The sequence below is a fragment of the Dendrobium catenatum genome, unplaced genomic scaffold (genome assembly GCF_001605985.2).
Source record: "Dendrobium catenatum unplaced genomic scaffold, ASM160598v2 original_scaffold_71536, whole genome shotgun sequence".
Classification (NCBI taxonomy): Eukaryota; Viridiplantae; Streptophyta; class Magnoliopsida; order Asparagales; family Orchidaceae; genus Dendrobium; species Dendrobium catenatum.
In genome coordinates this window covers 700,114-724,057 of record NW_021389983.1, presented here as the reverse complement: position 1 = coordinate 724,057, position 23,944 = coordinate 700,114, and the positions used below count along the sequence as shown (strand labels likewise).

At 35.9% G+C, this 23,944-nt stretch overlaps 1 protein-coding gene across 5 annotated transcripts in view; it reads right to left on the bottom strand.

Annotated features, from left to right (window-relative positions):
• Window positions 1–1,247: 1,247 nt before the first annotated feature.
• Window positions 1,248–23,944, bottom strand: part of LOC110108966 (organic cation/carnitine transporter 7) — a 34,655-nt gene continuing 11,958 nt past the window's right edge. For 3 of the 5 annotated variants that reach the window (XM_028691792.1, XM_020839838.2, XM_028691793.1), the window contains 4 exons: window positions 20,042–20,279; window positions 16,628–17,156; window positions 16,335–16,537; window positions 6,086–6,626 (listed from right to left, as the gene is read on the bottom strand). In XM_028691792.1, coding sequence (XP_028547625.1) covers window positions 6,396–6,626; window positions 16,335–16,537; window positions 16,628–17,156; window positions 20,042–20,279 — 1,201 coding nt within the window. In that variant the 3' untranslated portion in view covers window positions 6,086–6,395. Of the gene's footprint in view, window positions 2,196–4,815; window positions 4,847–6,085; window positions 6,627–16,334; window positions 16,538–16,627; window positions 17,157–20,041; window positions 20,280–23,944 lie in introns of those variants that run through there. The other 2 variants (XR_002304521.2, XR_003699539.1) reach the window with 2 other exon arrangements.

The following is a 23,944-nucleotide window of genomic DNA, read 5'->3' as shown; positions in this document are numbered from 1 at the left end:
TTTCTTCTAATTCTATGTCCGATTTGATTTTCATGACCTTGGATTGGAGTTAGGCTTTAAACCTTGGTATGTGACATGTGAAACTTAATATATTTATATGTGAAGCTCAAGTGTGCTTGCCAAATCAAGTAGAAAGTGCTATGTTACTTGAATAAGTAACTGTATAGGCATCTCCAACTTCAAGGATTCGCCAGTCGAACCAAATTTTTTTGGGTTCAATGTGAAACCAATTATTGAAATAGCCAAGACTAGTAAGCCAGTTGAACTTATTGAACCGACTGGTCCAATCTGATTTTCAAAATAATGAATAATACTTAGAAATTTGTGACATGTAAAACATAATGAAGCATCATGTTTGAAACTCAAATGTGCTTTCCAAATCAAATAGAAAGTGCTCTTTCACTTCAATAACTAGTGTAAAGGCATCTCCATCTAGTGAAAAGAATTGGACTTAGGCTTATAGTTTTAAATTTGTTAGTGGAATTATATTCTTTGTGGGGATTATACATGGATGCAAATTAATTGATGATAAACCATATAATAATATTATTATTTTTAATATCTACATCTATATATATATATATATATATATATATATTGCATATTTTAGTTAATTGCATATGATTGTATGTTAAATAGTTGATTATTGCAAATCATGTTTTTGTCCTATTGTGTTGAGTGCAATAACTTATACTAAATTTTCCATCACTCTCATTTGTAGCCTATTATCTTTTAATCCTCATATCTTGTCTACTTGTACAAATTGGCCTGCTTCATAGATATTCCATAGTGGATGCGAAATGTAGGATTTTATGAAATACAAAAATGTTTAAAGCAGAGAGGCAGTGGACCTAATTAATTCACAAGAGATTTTATGAGTATGGAAGCACAAATGTTTTAGTGGATTGTTATGAGCAATATACTTGTGTGCACTTAAGGTATTCCATAGTTTTCTTTCTTTCTCTTTTTTTTTTTTTTTTTTTTTTGGGACATTTAGTCCAATTAAGGCAAACTCACACACACCTCAGATACGCAAGACTCGGAACCAAGACTTCTTGATTGGTAATCAAAGCTCACAACCAACAGACCAAGGTGAGCTTCATAAATATTCCATAGTGGATGCGAAAAAAAACCAACAGACCAAGGTGACCTAATTAGTTCACAAGAGAGTTTGGAAGCACAAATGTTTTAGTGGATTGTTATGAGCAAGCGTGCACTTAAGGTATTCCACAGTTTTCTTTCTTTCCTTTTTTTTTTGGGCATTTAGTCCAATTAAGGCAAACTAACACATACCTCACATACTCAAGACTCGAAACCAAGATCTCTTGATTAGTAATCAAAGCTCACAACCAACAGACCAAGATGAGCTTCATAGATATTCCATAGTGGATGTGAAAAAAAAAACCATGATCAATGTTTTGAGAGGAATGAAAAGAGTATACCTGCGACTGCTACAAAGAGATTATGAATTTTGGACATAAGAAAAATTCCTAAGAAAATCTTTGTGAGTACTGTGAGAGGCTTCTCATAAAGACAAGTTCTAAAGGATTTTCAAAGGGAGAGATCAAATTGGGAAGGCTCTTTTATCATCAAGAAGGTATATAAGAGAGGAGCCTATCAACTCACTAATTTGGAAGGTCGGCGACCTATACCCCAGATCAATGATAGTTATATGAAAAAATACATTCTTAGAAAAACAAGTCGAAGATCATTCCCTTTACAAAGAAAGAATATATTTCTAAGATGTCTTAGAAATTCTCCTACATGACAGGGGGCATTTAAAAAAAAAATCTAATGACAGTTAAAATTTTTCTTTAAGACATTGGACATTTTAAATATTTATTTAGGTTAACATTGATCCCCAAATAAATACTTAAAATCACACATGATACTATCACTATATGAATGCATGGCAGAAGCTAATATCTTCAAGTAAATATGCGGTCATTGCAAAGGTTGAAGACACATTTCAAATTTGTCAAAATTTAGAAGTTTAATTAAGGAGACTTTTTAGTCTGATAAATTCAACAAATCATGTTAAAAAAAGTACTAGCTATTGTAATACAAGTCCAGAGGATTTAGGCCACCAGCAAACACTCTTTCGCCAAGCCCACCAAAGCATCAAGCTAGGGCAGAAGGTAAGTTTTATTCCTCATAAATTGAGAAGATAAGTCAGGCAACCTCCATCATTACATCTGTTAAGATTGGAGGCTAACGTTGAAGATATATTAAAATCATGACAAGTCAAGTAAGACAAATCAGGTATCTAACAAGTCAGATAAGACGAATTAGCACATCTAAATAATACAAAGCATCAGATAAATGATAGACTTTATTAATATAGCTATTATAGATTTCTAAAAATTCCCAGCGTGACATCTAAAATCTAATTTTGGAAGTTAGTAGGGTCAACCATTTAGCAACAAATATGATCTGTTATAGGACGCATATCATATTTACGCATATCATATTTACGCAGATCATATTTGTTGGGAGACATTTGTTGATCCCAAACTATTGCAAAACCAGCTCCCACTACCCACCTCGACAGCTCCCACGGTCCCATAATTCGACAACCGCTCCCCACAATCTCACACGAAAAATAAAACCACGCAAGGCAGAAATGGAAGGGGCGATGCATTCAAAGGCTAAGGATTTCGAAACTTAAAGACACAGACAAAATTGAAGCTGCTTCCGACCTCTCTACCCAAATCGCTCGTCTTTCTACTGTTTGCACGCAGCCGCCAACTCACGCCGACTGACCCCTCATATCACTATGCCCTATGCCTGAATCCCAACCAAGGACCTTCCTATTGCCGAACTCACCGATTGCTGAACCCATGTCGCCGACCGACTCACATAACTTCGAGAGTTGTGCCCTACCCCGACGTCTGATTTCTCTACCCTATATACATACATACATATGTGTGTGTGTGTATATGTATATATATATATATATATATATATATATATATGTATATATGTATATATATGTATGTATATATATGTATATATATGTATGTATATATATGTATATATATGTATGTATATATATGTATATATATGTATGTATATATATGTATATATATATATGTATGTATATATAGTGGAAAACCTAGCGTCATTGATCTTAGATTTGATCAGTATGGTTTTTAAACTCGAAGAATTGCGCCGTGATCTTTGATCCGGGTGGATGATTTTAAATTTGAAAGTCTCGCACAGTTGTACCTTAGATCCTAGCGGGATGATTGCAAATGCAAAGACTTCGCGTCATTGTATCTTTAGATCTAAGCAAGATGATTGAAAGACAAGTGCCTCCCCAACCTCCCTTTGCAGGGAGGGAATGCTGGGAGGCTATTGAATTTTGAACTAAATATAATCACAAGGAGCATAACTTAATATCAACATAAAAATATAAGTCACAAAATAATAAAAATCAAATGCAATTTTGTAAGCAATTACTCGTGGCGGACAAATTTTTCAGATATAATCAACTTGCAAGCAAATATATCAGTTCCTTGTGAATACTGAAAGTCAAAAACATAATGAATAAAGTACGTTGCCAACTAACATGTATAAGGAGATTAATGATAAGTGCAACCTATCCAGCAGTCAAATGAACGCACTAAATTTGGCGACTGTAAGCAACAATAATAGACATAGTGTAAGGATTGTGAATCCCTTGTGAACAATGGGAATTGACATACAGGATGGATGTAGTAATTCGTCGGCAGTCCATATTAATATAAAAATGAATACAATAAACCTGCCTACAAATGACGATATTCCTTGCAGGCATATACAGGCAACATGCAATAAATGTCAGGTCATTTATGCAGTCAACAACAATCAAGCTTTCAACAAATACAGATGAGCTACGATGCATACAAATATCTACAAGCCACTATAGAAGATTTGTCATACACACAACAATCCACCTACGAGCTAGGTTGGTAATTTCTGAATGTCTACGGATTACCTACGAGCAAATTCAACAAAGCTTATATGGCACAACGTGTTGCCTGCAAAAAAGCAATGAGCGACCCGTAACATAGCACTACGACCCGCCAACAAGCAATGTTAGCAGATTCACAGTAAGCACAGTTCACCTACATGCAATGGATGATGACTCTTGAATACCTAGCGCTAGACCAAAAAGCAATGTTAAACAAAGCCTATATAGTAAAAAATATTGCCTGTAAGAAGCAATAAACGCTCCATAACACAGCGCTACGACTCACCTGCAAGCCATGGTGGAGAATTTTGAATTTACAATGAAAATTATGTACCAATGGTAAATTGAAACAGTAAACTTATGGAACTAGGTTGTCACATCAGATATCATCTCACTTGCAAACGACTAGGAGGCTCCTGATGCGTCATATAGAACATGTGTCGGCGGAAGTACGCGCATGCAAGCTGAATATTGAAGAAAATGACAACATGCAAAAGACAAAGCATTTTAAATTACATCGCCGGTGAACATGAAATGAAGTCTGACGCACCGCTAAATACGCCACCGGATCCGCAACACTTGATTAAGTGGATAGAATACAATACTTCTATAATAGCTCCAATCTATATGTTGAAAATACAACCCCATGTGCTCCGACAAACGTGTTAAAATTGCAAACACAAATGCCTGAGAATGTTGTGCAGGTTAAATGTTCACTGCTATAACATTCTATTTTCAAACTAAACTGATGCATGTGCTCCGATAAATGCGATAAATTTGCAAACATCAATTTCTGAGAATGTTGTGGGGGGTCAAATATTCAAATTTCATCCTCCTCTATAAAAGGACTAGAGTCGATCTGACTTGAATCATAAAATGTCTCTCAAATTCCTACAAAAATAAAAGTGATTTTAATATCACCCCAATAATGGCCGTGTTAAACATCAACCGAAGGGGTTAAATCTCAAATCCAATAAAAATCTAAATCCATAAAATGAAATCTATCACCTGAAAAAATTAAAAATTAAAAATTCATCCACCTTTCGCAACTATTTGTAGGGATGGTAAAAATTAAAATTAACCTCATCTCATAGAAAGTGAATGTCATGTTAGGTGTATCATTAAGATTCATACTCAAATAGTCTATTGCCAATAGGGACGTGACATGTGCCCTTTGATTGAATGGTTTTGCTATAAAATGACATCATTATATTACGATCACGACCAAAACCCGTATGTTTCCTAATGTCGTCAAACCCTTGAGTAATGAATCATAAGGTATATTTGATAGTCTTAAAACCCTCTGACAGTTAAGGTGGATTCAAATCCGTCCTTTTAGACAACATCACATCAGGTCTACAAGGAATTTTGGCTGGCGATAAGGTGCCTTCTATCAGATTGGGTTGACTACTTCCTCTAACCAAGTAGACTAGGGACCAAGACAGACCGAGACAACGGAACCATTGGATCTTGATCTGGCTCTTCTTCATTCGCCCCATCACTAGTTTTACATATACGGTGATAAATTTTAAGTCATAAACTCTAAATTTCAATATCAAAGTTAAATCCAAATGTTGTTGCTATTATATGCATACTCAGGGCCTATCTTATGACTACCCTTAATCGAAAATTATCTCTCGTTATCGAGAGGGGTAATTAACTATAGGGAATTGTGGCTATAGGAAATAGGACTCATATTATAAAGTCTTCATGAAATGAGGCCGAAATCTCTGGATAGTGTCTTATCTAAAACTCAATCTGCCTTCTGAAAATCCACCGAGAACCTAAGTCCATTAAATCTCTCCTTGCCCACAAAAAACAAATAAATAAGAAAGAGCTGGCGTCGAGAGGCCGGGGCGTCGAATTTTCAAAGCCCACAATAGCTAAACTAATCATCAATCTAAATGCCAATATGATACATAAACTTTCTTAATAACAAGGAATCCTTAGGCAACAGTGTGCCACTTAGAATGATTGAGGAGGAAATCATAGATGAAGCAATTAAAGCACCAGGCATACAAGAATCACTTTAGTTAAACAAGCCCGATATAAGATGTTCAATGAAACAAATTCGCATCCGGGTGTTCCCAAAAATCAACTTCATACTTTCCTCAAAAAGAAAAATAACAATGAAAATTTAAGTACAAATTCATAGCCATTAGGAGTCAAGATAAAAAATATATAAAAATTCTAATAATACATTTCAAGTATGTACAAAGTAATGGATGATTTCTTTCGGGACATCAAATTGCCTATTTTAGATATAAAAAAAAAGTAAAAACCAACATGTGAAACATTCATGAGCATGTAAAAAGAACATTGAATCGCTAACCTTGAAATGGTATAATCAGATCCTTTCTTTCTGTTGAGATTTCTTCGCTAAGCTTGTCATATAATTCTAACAGAAACAAGGAAAAAGTGCTCCAAAAAGTTGCCTTCTTCACTTCATACTCCTCACAGAATCTGCCAATCCCTTGCCGCTAGTTTCCAGTGGAAAAAATATAACAGCCATTCCAGAAAGGAAAAGTACAAGTTCAAACAACAGAAGTGCTATCGTCTGATGGCAGCCATGCACCAAAGCAACAGCCACTAGAGGACACAACATCCCTCCTATTCTTCCCACAGAGCTTGCAGTTCCAACTCCAGTGGTCCTAAGAGAGGTAGGATATATCTGAAATAGAGGGAATAAAATCACTTGAGAATTTAATAGAAAAAAGAAGCTGGGATCACGAGTGACAGTTGAAATAGTGTTGATGAAGGTGCCAATGGAAGAAGATGTTCATTATTAAGGCAGTCAATGCAGAACCATGTGATGTTATATCTATGACTTATGCTGCAGTGGCAGTTAACTTCATACCGTTGTTAAATTCTAATTTTTTCGTCTAATATAGACTGAGGCTTCGTTTGGGATGGCTTTCTTATTGCCTTTAAAGCAGTTTTTTAATATAATTTTTTTAAACTAGAAATTTTTATACTAGAAAACAGCTTTAAAAAGAAATAAGAAAACTGTCTCAAACGAAGCCTGAGTCAATGCAGAACCATGTGATGTTATATTATGGCTTATGCTACAGTGTTAGTTAAATTTATGCCGTGCTTAAATTCAAGTTTTCTTGCCTAATATAGACCAACTAAGAAGAGTTTTATTGAGACTCAGTCATTCATATTTATTGGTAGATGGAATTCATGGAAATCATTTGAACTTAAAATTATGTCAGGTTAGTGTTAAATTTTTCCAGTAGCATTTCAAATTATTGATATTATTTTGCCTTAAGTTACTTCTTTTGATCCCCTGTTGTGCAGAACCTAAAACTTGATTTATGATGATGAAGTTGAAGAAAGACAACAGCCCAAAAATGATAGATCTCCTTCAAATTTGCGATCGACTCCTGTCTTCAGAGATTAAATAAAACGTGAGTCAAACGGGCTACAAGAAGGGAGAGATGGGGATCTAATAGAAATATAACACAGCTCCAAGAGCCATCTGACACGAACTTCCAATTCTATATCTTAAGAAGAAAGAAGATGTTTCCATTCAATTTATTTTTTTAATGTTGAAGCGGCTATTTATGGTGATAAACTCTAGTGTTTGAGTTTATAAGCGTCATAACAACACAGCAATGCATTATTATCATGCTTTTGGTACACTTCTAGTGAATTAGACCGCATGAATTCGTCTGATATAATTCTGGCAAATAGCTTGAGTGAGCATGGAGAAATTTTGAGGTGTAATTGGACTCTTCAAAGTGTGTTACTCTATTATAGAAGGGCTCTTGACTTAAACCGATAGAGTATTGTACTCTTGAGTGAAAATTGTTCACCATCAATGAATGAGAAGTCATTTGCCCAACCCAAGTTTAATGTTTCCAAGATGCGGAGGAATAACTCTATTGCCGCTTCTAATCAGTTTTGCCTTCTTTGGATTTTCCTTGAGTGGCTTTTTTTTTTATCTTTTTGTTCATGTGATTTTGATTTCAGCCATACTTCAAGTAGGGATTATCAAAGCATCTACAATTGAACCAAGTCATGGGCATGTACAACAAGGAAATTGAGGATCATAAGCTCTCATTCTTTGAAAGTCAGGATTTTCCATAGCTAGCCGGTTCAATATTGAAATCAAGAAACTGCGATTGTCATCTAACTAAGTCTAAGAAGGTAAATGCATTATTATTTGTTTATTATAAGTTAGCCTTGACATTGCATCCATCATTGTTCCATTCTTTTAATTCCAAATTTACTTGGGTAATTACTTGGGTAATTTGATTAATTTGGCATTTCATCCTTCTGCATGGCATATAATGGTTGTCTATGACTTTTATCCTTAGCAGCAAAGATCTAAATGCCATCCTACATCACCTTATACTACAATCCCAAACAGTAAATTGAAGAAAAAATAGAAAAAAAATAAGAAGAATACATGGACAACTAGATAAATTTGAGCTTATCTAAAACTTCGATTAAGAAGAAGAGAAGGGCAATTAAAGGATGCCCCCAACTCTAAGTAGCCTTGGGGGGTGGAGACAAAGCTTAGTTTCTTCTATATTTCGCTTGCAAGCCCTAATTCACCCTACGAGGCAGTATTTATAGACTCATTAACACCTAATAACCATCAAATAAACATTAGCTAATTGTGGACCACTAACCAATAACTTAAACTATCCATAACATTTATTCTGTAACACCACACTAATCGACTTAGTTATTTCTTTGTGGTCAAAACTTCTACAGAGTCAAAAGAAAGGCCATATAATTTGCAGCTACTTACAGTGTGGAGAATAAGGCTTCGTTGGGGATGGCTTTTTTGTTGCAGCTTTTTAGTACAAAAATTAAAATTTTTATATTAGAAAGTTGCTTTAAGAAGCAACAAAAAAGTCGTCCCAAATGAAGCCTAAATAGCAATGTGATATTAGGACTTCCATATAGGGGTAAAAACAGTTTGCAGTGCATCAAAGCCAACGTATTATTGATGTTGAGTTCTCATTAGACGTTTGTTGACGCTTATTTTTGTGTCGACCCGGCCTCGATCGAGCCCGATTAGGCTCGATCGACCCAATTGACCGTCGCCGAGGTAAAATCGACTCAAATTGGACCCCGATTTGATTAAATTAAATTTGTTTTAGTCAAATTAAATAAAATTTAATTCAATTAAAATCAAATCAAACTAAATCGAACACCAACGAACATCGTCGAGCGTCGTCGAGCCCAATTTGACGTAATTCGACACATTTCGGCGCCGAATCGAGTTCAATTTCATCGAATTAACTCGATCGGACCCAAATCGATCCAAATCGGGTTCGATCCGGACTCAATTTCAGCCTTAATTTGTTAATTTAAGCTGAATTTGACTTTCAAAACATCTCTTTGAGATCTAGGGCTGAGATTGAGCTCCAAATCCCACCCAATTTCAAATCAATTGAGCAGAAATCTACTCGAGTAGATTTTTCTCCTCGTTTCACGAATCGAAGCAGGCAAACGGGACGGATCGAGCGGCTTCTCTGCTTGCGTGCGACTCTAAGGGAGCGGGAGAAGCAGTGGAGAGCTCATTCGGCTCCTCTTTTCATTTCCGTCCCGACCCAGAGAAAACGAGAGAGAGCGAGAGAGGGCGATTTCCACGCCCAGGCTTCCGTTCGCCCTTCCTCTTGCGTGCAAAACCGTCGGTCGAACCTCCTGAAGGCTTCGGTTTCTTCCTTGCTGCCCGTCGCCCTCCTTCCAGCGAGCCAAAGCCGCAAGTGTGCGGCTTTTCTAGGTGAAAGGGAGAAGGGAGTTTTAGGGCTTGAGATCTTCTTCTCATTCCAAGGAAGAAAATCAAAGTTAAGCCCTCCATTTGCTTTATTTCTCAAAGTTAGTGGCTTCTCCTCCTTCCTCTTCCAACTCCGGCAAATTCGTAGCGATTTGAAGGCTGTTGGAGACTCCCAAACAGCAAAAGAAGGTTCCTAAACCTCCCAAACAGCGATTTGGGGCCTTCAAAGTGCCTTGGACAGCAGCGGCGAGTTCCGGAACGGCTTGGACAGCGACTTTGAAGCTTTAATTGGAGCTTGGAGCGACTTTGGAGCTTGGAGCGGACCTTGGACAGCAGCTTGGACAAAAATTTGGAGCGCTAGGACAAACCGGGAGAGGTATACCTTTGAAACTTAGGCGAAACCTTAAGGCTCCCTAGCCAATGGTATGTGGTTGACGATCCCAAAGCTTTAATCCTTAGAAACTTTATTTCTTTTTGTCCCTAAACTTTTTATGTTGGCTGTCCGCTTCCAAAGGCTAGGAAATTCGGGTATTTGCCGTTAGTCGAATCTTATGTTGAGGGTCGAAGAGGATATTGATGCGTATGAGAGCTGGAATTAGTTCCCAACACCTTTTAAAATGTATGTTTTGCATTTTCTGCATCTCCCCCCAATACATACTGTTTGAAACCATAAGGTTAGCCATTCTTTTTGACCTAGAAATCAAATGTTAGGGTTAAACTCTTTCTTTATAGCTGTTGCATGCTAGTATCCTTAGGTCGACAGCGCTACACAAAAACATTGACACATATGTTCTAGGGTATGTTATGTTTTGCTAAAGTTCAATGTTTAAGTAAATTTGGTGGAAACTTGTAGTGGAAGTTCTTATCACATATCGTTGTGGATTTTAAAGATCCCAAAGACTTATGTTGTAAACCTCACGACATTATAACCAACCAATCCATGACAAGTTCATTTCATCAAAGTTAATTTGCTCTAGAATGATGATTGCCACTTGTTTAGAACAACCCTAACCCCTAGAGGTTTGGAAGAGGGTAAATGGGTTCATTAATCTAAACGATTTGGAGGTCACATGGGCCTCACAAGCCCATGAGTGCCCATGCCTAGAATTACCTAATCTCATTTTAAATTCAAAATTGAAGGTTTATGACGAAATAATTGTAATGCATTATATGCTAAGGGTTGTTCTGCTTTCTTTTATATCCAAAATTACAAAAATTATAAGCATGCTCAATAATTTCCAAATGCTTCTTCGAAGCAAGAGGTATATTCCATGGACATCGCAAGGGCTATGGATCATACTCACCATTCATTGAAATTACCTAAGCATGATTAATCAAATTTGTAAATTAAGGGACTCAAGTGCAATGATAGTTGAACTTAGCATATATTCATCCCCTTAAACATACAAACTACATTCACGTTTCTAAGTTTCTTGGATGATGTCAAATCCAATTGTAAGACTTCTTAGAAATCGTAGGAGATCAATTCTCTCCTCTCCAAATGAATCCAAAATGTTTATTCAAAACTTTGGGGAACTCTCTCCCCTACGTTTTTTTCCCCTTCATACATGATATTTGGAGCATCCTCAAGACTCCAAATGTTAGATTGTGTGAATCCTAGCTCTAACATAGGAGCTATAAACCATCACATGTCTACTCTTAGGTCTCTCTTAGATCTTGCCAAAATGGATCTTTAGGTTTCTCCTAAAAGAGAAAAAACTTTCAAATCCCCAAAATCATGTCAAATTTGATTTGGGAAAATCTTCCAATGCGTTAGGAAGTTTGCCTTCCCTCTTTCAAGCAAATCCAAAACATTTGTAGGAGAGTGGGAAGTCCTCTTCCTTATGCACATGTCCCTCACACTTAATAATTCGGACGTTCTCTAAGTCCCAATTATTATAGTGCATGAATCAAGCTTTTAGGAAAACAAATCCTAAGCCCCCCATTTCTATTTGCTAACAACACAAAGTTAGCAAATAAACGTTTCTCCCTTCATAAATGATGATTTGGAATTCTCTAAAATTCCAACCTATCATTATATGAAAATTTTGTAGCTTAGAGCCAAAAATCTAAGTTCTCCCTTTCTTTCATTTTGAGACTAAGATCAATGAAAGAATTCCTTTTTAGGCTTAGGATTCTAAATCTAGCCTATTTCATTTGCCTAACCTATATAGGTAGATGACCCCCTTAATTTGTAGTCCAAAAACTACAAATTATATCTCTTATGCGATGTTATTTGCAGCACCCCAAGCTTCAAATACCTCATTGCATGTATCCTAGTCTATCTTAGGAGCTATCACCCACTTTCATCATGTGTTGTGTTATGGATTTCTCTAGATCCTAAAATACATCATGCTTTAAACTCTTGAACTTAGAAGCAAACTCTAAGTTTTTCCCATTTGTTGGAACACAAGAAACCAACATATCTTTTCTCATGCAAGATATTTTAAGGCTCCTCAAGCCTTTAAACATATCATTGCATAAATCCTTTAACTCTAGGATCAATTCTGGGTTATTTCCTCTTTTTTGTTTGTTGAAATGCAAAATCAACAAACAAATGCCACTCTCCCCCCATGTATAATAGTTTGAAGCTTTTCCTGAACTTCTACTTACTATCACATGGGGTTGTTGAACTTAGAACCAAACTCTAAGTTATTTCTCTCAATTGTTTGAACCTAAGTTTAACAATTGAACATCCCGCTTAGGCTTAGGACCTAAATCCGAGTCTTTCTTCTCCATTCACTTAACCCAAAGTTAAGTGAATGATCACCCCTCTTTGAATAACAAATATTCAAAGATCTTCTATGAATTTTTGTAGCTCTCCAACTTACATTTTCTTCCTTCAACCCCTAAGTTGTAGGAAATCTACCAAACCATTTATTCATTGGAACACCAAACCAATGAATGATTTCTCGGCCTTAGGATTCAATTCCTAATCCCCTTTCTCCTACGACTCAAAATTGTAGAAAAATATCTAATCCTCATTCTCCTAACCCATGATTAGGTGAGTGAATCCTTTTCTTCGGGCATCTAAAAGCCTAATGAATTCTCATGAATGTGGAACCTCCAAGTTACACTTTATTTCCTCCTTCTACCAAACAAAAAGTGTAGAAGACCTCTCCATTCATTTAGCCTAAATCAAGTGAATGTGTGTCATCTTCTTTGAACACCAAATGTTCAAAGAATGTTCTTGAACTTGCAACCCGTAAGTTGCATTTCCTTTCCTCTTTCCTATAAGTCATGATTGTAGGAGAGTATTTAAATCCATATTCATGCTCCCAAACCCAAATTGGGAGGATGAATCTCCTCTTTAGACACCAAGCGTTCAAAGAAACTACTCCAATTTGCAACTTCTAAGTTGCACTTTGGGCTACTTCTTTTCCTACAATTCTAAATTGTAGAAAATCTCCCAATTCCCCTTCATTTGCCTAGCCTCAAATTAGACAAATGAATTTGTTCATTTAAACATCAAAAGTTTAAGGAACATTTATGGATTTGCAACCCACAAGTTGCGTGTTCCTTCTCTTATTTCTACAATTCAAAAGTTGTAGGAATTCTTCTTATTCCATTGACTCAAATTGGGTGAGTGGATGACCCATTCTTTGAATGCCAAATGTTCAAGGAAAGTCTTCCACTTTGCAACCTTCAAGTTGTATTTCCTTTCATCTTTCCTACAAGTCAAAGATTGTAGGAAAGCATCCAATTTCATCTTCTTACCCTTATTCTTCTAACTCAAATTAGAAGAGTGTATTCCCTTCTTTGAATAACTAAATGTTCAAAGGACTTTCAAGAGTTTGCAATTTCCAATTTGCATCTCATTCTTCTCTATCCCTCCAACCTAAATTGGAGGGATGAATCCTTCTTCTGTGGATACCAAATGTTCAAAGAATCCTCTTGGGGTTGTAACTTCCAAGTCACATCCCCTCTCCTTTTCTCCTCCAACCCAAAATTGGAGGGATGAAACCTTTCTTTTCTTTGGACACCACATGTCCAAAGGAATTCCTCAATTTGCAATCCGTAAATTGCACATTGGACTACTTCTTTTCCTACAAACCTAGATTGTAGGAAACCCCCAAAATTATCTTCATTTCTCTTAACCCAAATTAAGAAAATGAAACTCTACCTCCTTGGAAATAAAAAATTCAAGGAGGCACCCTCTCCTCTCTTCAAACTTAAAATTGTAGAGAAATTCAATCTTCCTACAACTCAAAAGTTGTATGGAACTTTCTTGTATTCAATCCATGTTGGGTTGTTTAATCTCATTCTATTTATCTTACTTGTTCAGCCAAAAACAACAAGTAATTTCACCCCAAGCATAGGATTCGAGTCCTATTTCCCTTCACCCTTCCAAACTCAAGTTGGAAGGGTGCAACCTTCTTTTCGACATCAAAATGTCCAAAGACCTTTATAAATTTGCAACCCATAAGTTGCATATTCTCTCAATCCTTCTCCAACCCCAAAAGTTGTAGAAGATTTCCTTTCTCTTTAGCTCAAAAGCTAGATGTCGGATTACTACTTTTCTTCTTAGCTCCAAAAACTAAGGAGAATTTCCCTCAACATGTAGCTCAAAAGTCGCATGTTGGGCACTTCTTCCTTAGACCCAAACTCTAGGAGGACCCTTAGTGTGACATACCACACAAGCCACACACACTTAGGTGCACAATCCCTTAGGCATGCTAGGATTAGGATTTTTCTTTGTGTGCGCATGTGATTGATGTTGTGGAGTGATTGCCCTTGGATTGTCTGCGTGTGGGCACTTGCCCTTAAGTGGTTAGTATAGAAAAATACATGCTTTTCTGTGCAGGTGGCCATGTCCAAGAGGGGGTAAATTAAATCATGATTATCATAATGTTGTTTGCTTGCAGGTGCTGCTTAAAACCCCCCAAGAGGCATGGCCAATAGGGTAGAAGCAGGGGGCCTAGCACTTAGCACTCTAAGTGCTAGGCCAATTTTGGGAATATAATATGATTATCATATAAATTGCTGCTTAACTCTGTCTTGCAGGTTTGAGTCTTTTCTATTTTTATATCATGTATTTGATTAGAAGTAGGATGTGAACTTGTAGGGGTTTGGAGCAAAAGAAGGGAGCAAAATGGAAAAGATGTACATTTTGGGAGATGAAGCCCAACGAACTTTTGTAAAGCTTGAAGACCCCACAAGTAGAGTCTGTAATTAATTTGACTGGGTTGTATAATGGCAGGCAACTCAGCTGCCAAACATGTTTGTAATAACTGGGACATTATTTACATTTCTATCTTCATTTATATACAAAAGCATGTGTTATCTGTTTACTGGTTGTGCAATAGAACAGTATGTCTTTTCTAGGTTTCTTCTTTTGTTTCTGTGGGCGTGGCCTGGACTCTACTACGTTAGACTCTTAGGATAAAAACTAAGTTTTCTACCCCTTAAAATGAAAGCAACCTAAAATGAAATTAGGCTTCATGGTTTTTTAATAAAAGAAAATTTGCATGGCTCTCTTTCAAAGGGCCAAGTTTTCCAAAAGCTTAAAATAATCATGCATGGCCAAAAGTGTGTTGCATATAGAAAGCCCTAACTTAAGGATTAGATAACAAAAATCTTTTTCTTTATAAGTCAGCATATGCATATCCACATAATTAGGCATCTTGGCCTCAAAGCCAAGTTGTAAGCCCTACATTCTAAATAAAAACAACCTCCTCACTCTACATTTGCATTGAGACCAGATGACATGGTTTTAAAAGCGATTAGGAGGGTTAGCTGGTAGTCCCTTCGTGGCGGGACAATAAATCCAGAGGTCGGGCAGGCTATGCCTCTTGTGAGGTTTAGTTTGTAAGCCTCTTGTGCATTCGTTAGATTTAGGTTCGAGGCACTACCTATCGGTAGTCCTCACCTTAGTCTTAGGGTCTGAGGCATGTGTTGATTCCAAATCACCATATAAGCCCTTATCTTTCGGGCAATTCCTCCAACAAGTGTTGTTGGGATGTAAGCCCCAACTTTCTAATTAAAACATCAACTTAAACCAAAATTAGATTGCTAAAATGTAAAGCTCAATATATGATAGTTTGAGCACCTCTGAGTGTCCCTCAGAATCAAGTGCTCCTACCTCACCTTCCCTTGGACTTCACTTCAAAAATCTGATTCTAAGTTGATCAACCTCTTCCTTGAAATTCTAAAGGGCCAAAACCTTTAAGCAAGACTTTCATGGATTTTAAAACAAAAAGCAAACTTTAGCCAATGTCTAAAATGACTTCCAAGAAAAGCAAAACCACTAGTTTAATCAAAAATTTTCTCAAGCACTAAAACTTGGGATATAATTAACCATAGGGGCAAGCCCCTATGGGATGTCTGTACCCCAGAAATAAATAAACCCCATTCGACCAAACATTGAGTGGGGGAATCTCTGTTAAAATTGTAAATTTTATGATTAAGTCTATAAGGAAATGATATTTTTACCCTTCGGGGTGATATATCATATTCTTATGTCGTACTCGATGATAAAGTATGCAATCCGTTTGAGGATACAAAAATTCTCCAACAGATTGTTGATCTGATCTTTATGTAAAATTTGAGGGCAACTTTATATATCATACTGCTACTAGTAGGGCTCTAAGAGATATTCGATGGAGTAAATATCTTAAATTCATATGGAAATCTCTTGCTGACCTCTGGTGCATATACATAGACAATGTTGAAGCTTCCAGAAATACAGACCCGAGCACCAAATAAAAGTATTGTAGTGATTGCTTCATTCTGTTCAACTACAAGAGGCAACAAGAAAGCACAACTTATAAAAAGCATAGCTGACATTGAAAGTTTGCGACCGAGCCTATCCACAATAGTAGCTGACAAAAGAAGTCCAGGAACCTCTGCAAAATAGTCATCTTCTAGTACGAGTTCTCTTTAAAAAAAAGTGCTTTATTATGTTTGGAAAACGTAAAAGGAATTAATGATTCTACCGGCAAAACTACTGATGAAGACATTTTTGTAGAGGCTGCTCCCAACTGAATGGCTTATTATAGATTCTGACGCACAATTACTACTTCCACCGCTCAACTCAGAGGTTAGCAAGACAATTCCATAATATGAAAATGCATTGCCAAAGAAAGTGATCCAAAGCAGAAGTGTAGATCTGATCAATTCTGGTGATAGAAGTTTGGAGAAGGCGGAGATGCCACCTGTTTTAGGTTCTACTTCATCAACAACTTTAGTTTTTTTATCCTGAACATTTATCAAATTTGTGGATTCAGAAGGATGGGGATTTTCATCAAGCTCAGTCCTTATATCAGAAACAAGAACACCAGGCGGAAGTGTCGCTCGATTTGTTCTTGCCATCTTCTCCAAAATATGCATTGCTTCAGATGTTCGACCTTTCATGCAAAGATACCTTGGAGACTCGGGGACGATGCGGTAGAATAATAGCAGAAGAAAAGATGGTATTGAAGAAAATACTAACAGCCACCTCCAACCCAATTTTGGCATAACAGCCTGCAAATAAAATAGCAAATTAATATCAAGTAGTTAGAAGTTTTGCTTCTTTGGATGGAATTTTCTGTATTAAGGAAAACTTATATGACTAGTATTGCTGTAAGCCTTTCACATAAGTGCAGCACAAGTTATTTTTCTCACTGTTAAGGATGGGTACCAGATGGGAGTATAGCAAACACATGGCTCAATTTTTAACACAAAAATAAAACAAACATAATCTGTGGTAATCTATAAAGCCTATATTTTAGATATAAAGAAGTTTGACAGATTTTTAAAGCGTGATAGACACCTCATGAACTAATGTTTCAGGACGTGTAAAAACTTTTTTGATGGATGGCTTTGACTATGAGAAGAAAACTAACATATTTTCTTTGTTGAGTATTTCAAATGGCCCAGAATTTAACACGAGGTTGATGAAAGTTAATGTGCTTCTAATGGATTTGATTGGTTAAATACATGGGTAGAACTAAATTTACTAGAATTTTAAAGCAAACTTCAAATCTGAACTGTCATATATATTAGATATGGTTGAGAAATAACTATAAAAAATATGGGAACTCGATCTAAGAAAACCGCATGAGATGTTGGAAGAAATATAAAATTAGGAGAAAAGTCATTTTCTCGTAGGACTAGAATGAAAATGCATACATAAAAGCCTAAAACAATAATTAAATGACCCCTATTGTAATTTGGAGATCACAAGCTCGAGCCACGAAAATAACTTCTCTGCAAATATAATGACAAGACTACGTACAGCAAGCTCTCCTAAGATCCTGCATTAGTAAGAGCACCATAAAAATGAGATTCCCTTTATATATACTAATAAAAATGCAAGTGCACGTTGCAATATTTTCTTTCAAAAATTTAGTGAATTCTACTTCTTAATTTGAATGCAATGTGATTATTTCAAAAAAAATATATATTAATATTTTGAAGTGCTAAGAGTCATTTTAATACAAGTATAGATTTGATAGTCAACTAATGATAGCCTAATTAGCATTAGTACAATGGATGTTGTCCTTTGCATAGTACAATTAAGTATGTATTTTTAAGAATTAGCATTAGTATAGTTCTGTTTAAAATTTTTTAGCAAAATCTTTTAAATATATAGATAATATAATCGTTCATGAAATGAATAACGTTAAAATAAAAAAATAAAAAAACCAATAGTTTAAAGTATTTTATCTTCATAATTTATTAATAAAATTAAGAAAATTTTAAATAACATTCTTATAGTAAAGAATTAAAAAAAAAAATAGTATATGCATATATCGAATTTATTTATAAATAATATAAAAAATAGAAATTAGTAACTACTTTAATTTTTTTACACTTATTTAGAAATGTAAAAATACTAATACTCAAGGGGGAGTTTACATATGTACCACAAAATTCTTATATATATACATACATATTTAACAACTAAATCTTTATATTTATTTATACAACACTCTAATCTTTAAATTACATAAAAAAATATCACTTAAATTAACTTATCTAAAATAAAAATATGTTTTAACGTGATTTAGATGCTAGGATATTAAAGAAATATAAATATTTTAGAGATAGATATATAACTACATAAGAATTTTGAGGTAAGTATGTAAATTCCCAAATATTCAAATGTCTAAAAATAAAATAGTCAATCAACAATGACAAAAGTATTAAAAAAATAAATAAAACCATTGGAAGTAAAGTTCTTCATCTTTATCAATTTATTAATTAAATGATTATTATTGCTAATTAAATGCTTATAATTTATAACTTAAACTAAAAAGTTTAGCATATATTATTTCCCACAAAAAAGTTTCTTCTCCTCTCCCTCTTTTCACACAACCTTCACTCTCTCGCTTGATCCTTTCTCTCTTTCATCTACCCACAAATTTCTTTTTCTATTAGAATATTGTTTCTCACTCTCTCTCCCTGTCTCTTTCTGCTAAACATCATCTATCTCTCACTATCAAACTCCCTATAATTCTAAAAATTCTCACCCCACCTACTCTCTCCCTTTACTACCTGAACCCTTATCCCTCCCTACACAAGACCGTGCTTTTTCTCTTTAAATCATTTCTCTCTCCATTAATCTTTTTCATAAAACCCCTCATTTCCGTGACTTGTCTAACATCTACTGCTTTGCTTGATCCTTCCCACGTGACTTGAAGTGATAGTTTGATAAAGATTCACTTTTTGGATTCAAACAGTATTTTTTTTTACATTCAATCCATTTTTATTGAATTCTAGTGAGCTTCCTTGATGGAGTTGCTCACATCTCGTCCTTTCTTTCATGCTTTCTCCGCCCTTTTTTTTGTGTTTTGCTCCAACAGATTGTAGTTACATTAGATTCTTCTGATCGACCACAAAAAAATATAACCTCAATACCACTTCTTTCACACAAACGAACCCGTATACTGAAATGAAATAAAAAATTAACAGAGAAGGCAATAACAGTTCTTTATCTAATCATACTCTACCTAGAAGCTACCTATAATCTTGTAGAAGGTTAACGTCAATGGCAGCAAATAGGATAATTGTACCCTAAACCCTAAACCTACTGGAGCAACACCTGCACTTATGAATTCTTCTTTCTTGATTATATTATAATAGTAAGTGGCAAAAGGAAAAAAGATACAGCATTGCTTGAAAATAAGAAAATAATGCTTCAATAGAAGATGCCATTGAAATCTACACAAAACTTGGAATATTAAAAGGCATCTGTATAATGCAATTACTCCTACACAGTCCCATAAAGTTACTTTGTGATTTTCAAAGTGACATTAATATCTCCATATAAGTCCATGATATCATCAGCATTTATAACTGATGAATTTTGAAGGAAAGAACTTAAAAAGCATGGGCAAGTAGATAAGAGAGGATGCGAGGAGTACCCAAGCAAGAGAAGCCTCCAAGATGGTACCAATAGTCCAGAAGCCTTGGAAAATCACCATCCACGTACCTCTATTTGGAGCTGGAACAAACTCTAAAAACCACGAAGCAAGGACGGGTCCACCTCCCAAACCGATGCCAACCACAAATCGAAGGAGAAGCAAGGAAATATAATTTGGAGCAAAAGCACTAAGAAGACCTGCTCCACTAGTAACTATGGCTGTAAATAGAAACCCAACCCTAGAATTGACAGAAATTTAAAAATCAAATAGTTGAAGCAAAACATTTTGATCGTTTCTTCTAATTAACAATAACTAATGCTATCAAGTTGGGCTTGGACAGATTCATCTTGGACAAACAGTAAAATGTATTGTTAAGATTGAAAAATGAAAAGGTATCATAAGATTCGTAAAATAATAGTAGTAGAGAAAAGAAATGATTTTAATTGTCATGGTTATGTACACAAATGCATAAATTTCTCGATCAGAGAAAAAAGGTGTAAATTAAGTGCAAGTTGGATAAAATGTCATCAAAACAAAAAAAAATCAAACTTTATGAGCTCTAGGTAAATGTAAGAGCCAACAGTGATGGTCAAGCGGATGTTTTCACATCATTACTAGACCTCCACAGTGAAATGTGAAATTCAATTGATTGACAATATAAACGTTCAACAAATACATCTCTGTTGACCTCTAAGTTTTGTCAAAGATCAATACGACCACATCCGACGAGGTCAACGATTGATCGACAAGGCACTGCTAAGCTGATATGAACTACACCGATGATACTCGAAACCACTCAAAATGTCCTCTATTAGTGAAATGGACTGAGCGAGTGCATCTGGAACGTCCCAAAATATAGGAAAAGACACCCAGATTTTCCGAGTACGAGCACGAGAAAAATTGGTAAAAAGTCCACATGCGCACACAAATCGAGATGAAATTTGACATGCACAATCTACAAAATCTCAACGAACGAATTCACATGCATTCAAAATAAATTTTTATTTATTTATTTATATTATTAGATTAATTTTTATAAATAATAGTTTAATATCTCTATATTTAAATTAATTAGATATATGCATACACATCTAATTAAAATAATTAAATATATATACAAAAAAAAAATTCTGAATATCTAGAATCTTGATCTATCCTTTCAACTATAGATAGGAGGACAATTTTGCCCTTTCATTTATAGAAACAAAAATAAAAGGGTAAATAAGTAAATAACCTAAAGCTAAACCTTAATACACAAAAAGAACACTCATTTCACTCAATTTCTATATTGCTCACTTAATCAGATGCCTAGACCTCTCGATCTCACGCTCCTCACGCCAAGTCTAGCACTAAACAGACCTCTTGTTCTCTCCTCTCTCGCACGAGCCGACCCTCACCTCTTCCTCACTCAAGCAAGGTCGATCACCTACCACCGTCCAAGCTCCTCCATTAGCCAACATCCTTCTCCATCCGACTCAGCCTCTGTCGACCACCCAATATGGACATCTCTCTTAACTCTCTTCCTCTCTCATTTCTCTCTATTTGTTCCTCTTGATATTTCTTTTTCACTGACTTCATCTCTCTCTCTCTCTCTCTCTCTCTCTCTCTCTCTCTCTCTCTCTCTCGCGGAGCGAATTCGCCAAAAGTTTGGCATAGTGCTGAATGAACCAAACGATTTGGTGAGTTTTGAAAGCGTCAAATCGCTTGAAACATTCAATTCATTAGAGAGATGGCGGGGAGAGAATACAAGAGAGAGATAATAGAGAGAGAGAGATGGAGAAAGACCTTATACCACCCCAAATTGTAATGCAAAAATAAAAATATTTAAAGTGATTTCAAAATCAACCTAATAACGACCGTGTTGGAAGTGAATCTCAACTGGAGGGGATTCCATATTTCCAAATATTTCCCAAATGCCTGCAAAACTACAAATATTTTTTAAAAGTAACTCTAACATCACTCTGATGATGGTCATGTTTAAAGTACATATCAACTGAATGGGAACTTATGATCAAAATGCTTAAAAATCCTGATCGAACCTGATCCTTTACCAATAAATAGGCAAAGTTGACAAGGTTCAGATAATAAAATTTGAATAATCTAAAACCTAGATGATGGTCGCGTTGAATATAAATCTCAACTGGAGGGGTCCCCGTAAATTTCAAAGAAATGCCGCTCCTACATGCCAAAATTTATAATTATAGGGCTAAAATTCCAAAAAAACTCAAAATTTAATATTTACCAAAATCTAAATTTTGAAATGAAATTAAACACCTAAAAAAAACTTAAAGCATAAATTCATCAACCTTTCCGCAATCGTTTGTCGAGGAGGATGAATTTAAGTATAACTTCAATTCAGAAAGAATGTCATGTCAAATGTATCACTAAAATTCATTCTTAAACCATCTTTCGCCAGTTAAAACGTGACATGTGTCCTCTAATTAATTGTTTTGCCGCCAAATAACACCATAGATAAACGATTATGACCGGGGCCCTCTGATCGAGTGATTTTATCATCAAATGGTACTATTAAATTACGGTCATGACTAGAGCTCATATGTTACCAATAACTCTAAACTCTTGATTCATGAATCATAAGGTATATTTGATAGGCACAAAGCTTTTTGTTCAATAAGGTCGACTCAAATCTACCCACTTAGGCAAACATTTACCCCAAGTCTATAAGGTACAATCGAACGACGCAACCCATGACTGCCGATAAAAATACTTTGGTCAAATTGGGTCGACTGCCTCCTCTAACTAAGTGGAGTACGGACCATGACAATCCAAGATGACGAAACTATGGGATCTTAATTGGGCTCGTCATCATTCCCCCCCATCACCAGCTTTAAATACACAGTGATAAATTTCAAATCATGAAAACCCTAAAAATCCCACTTCCAAGCCCTAAAATTGCTACTACTATCATAGTTTAAAATTGTGCAATCCAAGGCGCGCCTTTGCGCAATTTGCTCCAAAATAGCCTCAAAACCTAGGCAATTCTCAGACATCATGAGGCGTACGCCTCAGGTGGAGTGAGGCGCGCCTCACTAGCATTATTGCGCAATTTTCTTTGAGGCGTACGCCTCTAATATGGGGGCCCACTTACTTAAAAAACCTCTTAAATTCTTCATTATACCCACTTACCCGACCGAAGACCCACTTAAACAACCAAAGATGTCAATCGAAGCCGCCAGAAAGCACGCAGACGCCCGATCCAGCTCTTCCGCACGTTTCCGCCGCCTCTCCAGTCGGCGCTGCCTCTCCCACCTGCGCCGCCTCTTGCCGGTGAGTTCTTTGTTTCTGGCCACCCCTCTACATCATTTCTTCAAGTGTTCTTAGGATTTTTTTTTTAAGTTTAGGGTTTGATTTTTCAACTTATAGGAAAGTTAGGGTCATAGTTCTCGGTACCGCTATGTACATGCTCGGTACCGCTAGATACATGCTCGGTACCGCTAGGTAAATGCTCAATACCGCTAGGTACATGCTCGGTACCGCTAGGTACATGCTCGGTACCACTATATACATGCTCGGTACCGCTAGGTACATGCTCGGTACTGCTAAGTACATGCTCAATACCACTAGTACATGCTCAGTACCACTAGGTCGAACCCTGCCAGGGGAAACACCCCTTGGACCCCCGGCAACCCGGCATATTGTTGTATTCATCATCTTTAGTAATAGTTGTTAGTATTAGTCTGCTTCTTCATGAATGCATGCTTTGATTGGGAGACATTGGATTCTATAGGAGAGTAGAAAGGGGTGAGGACTTTAAATGTGAATTATTGTCTCTTGAACAATATTATTTCATATTCATGCTTATTATTTTATGTTTTTATGTTTTATTTTGCATTTGTGCTTTAGGAAACATGGTTAGGGGTAAGGAAAAAACAAATATGTCAT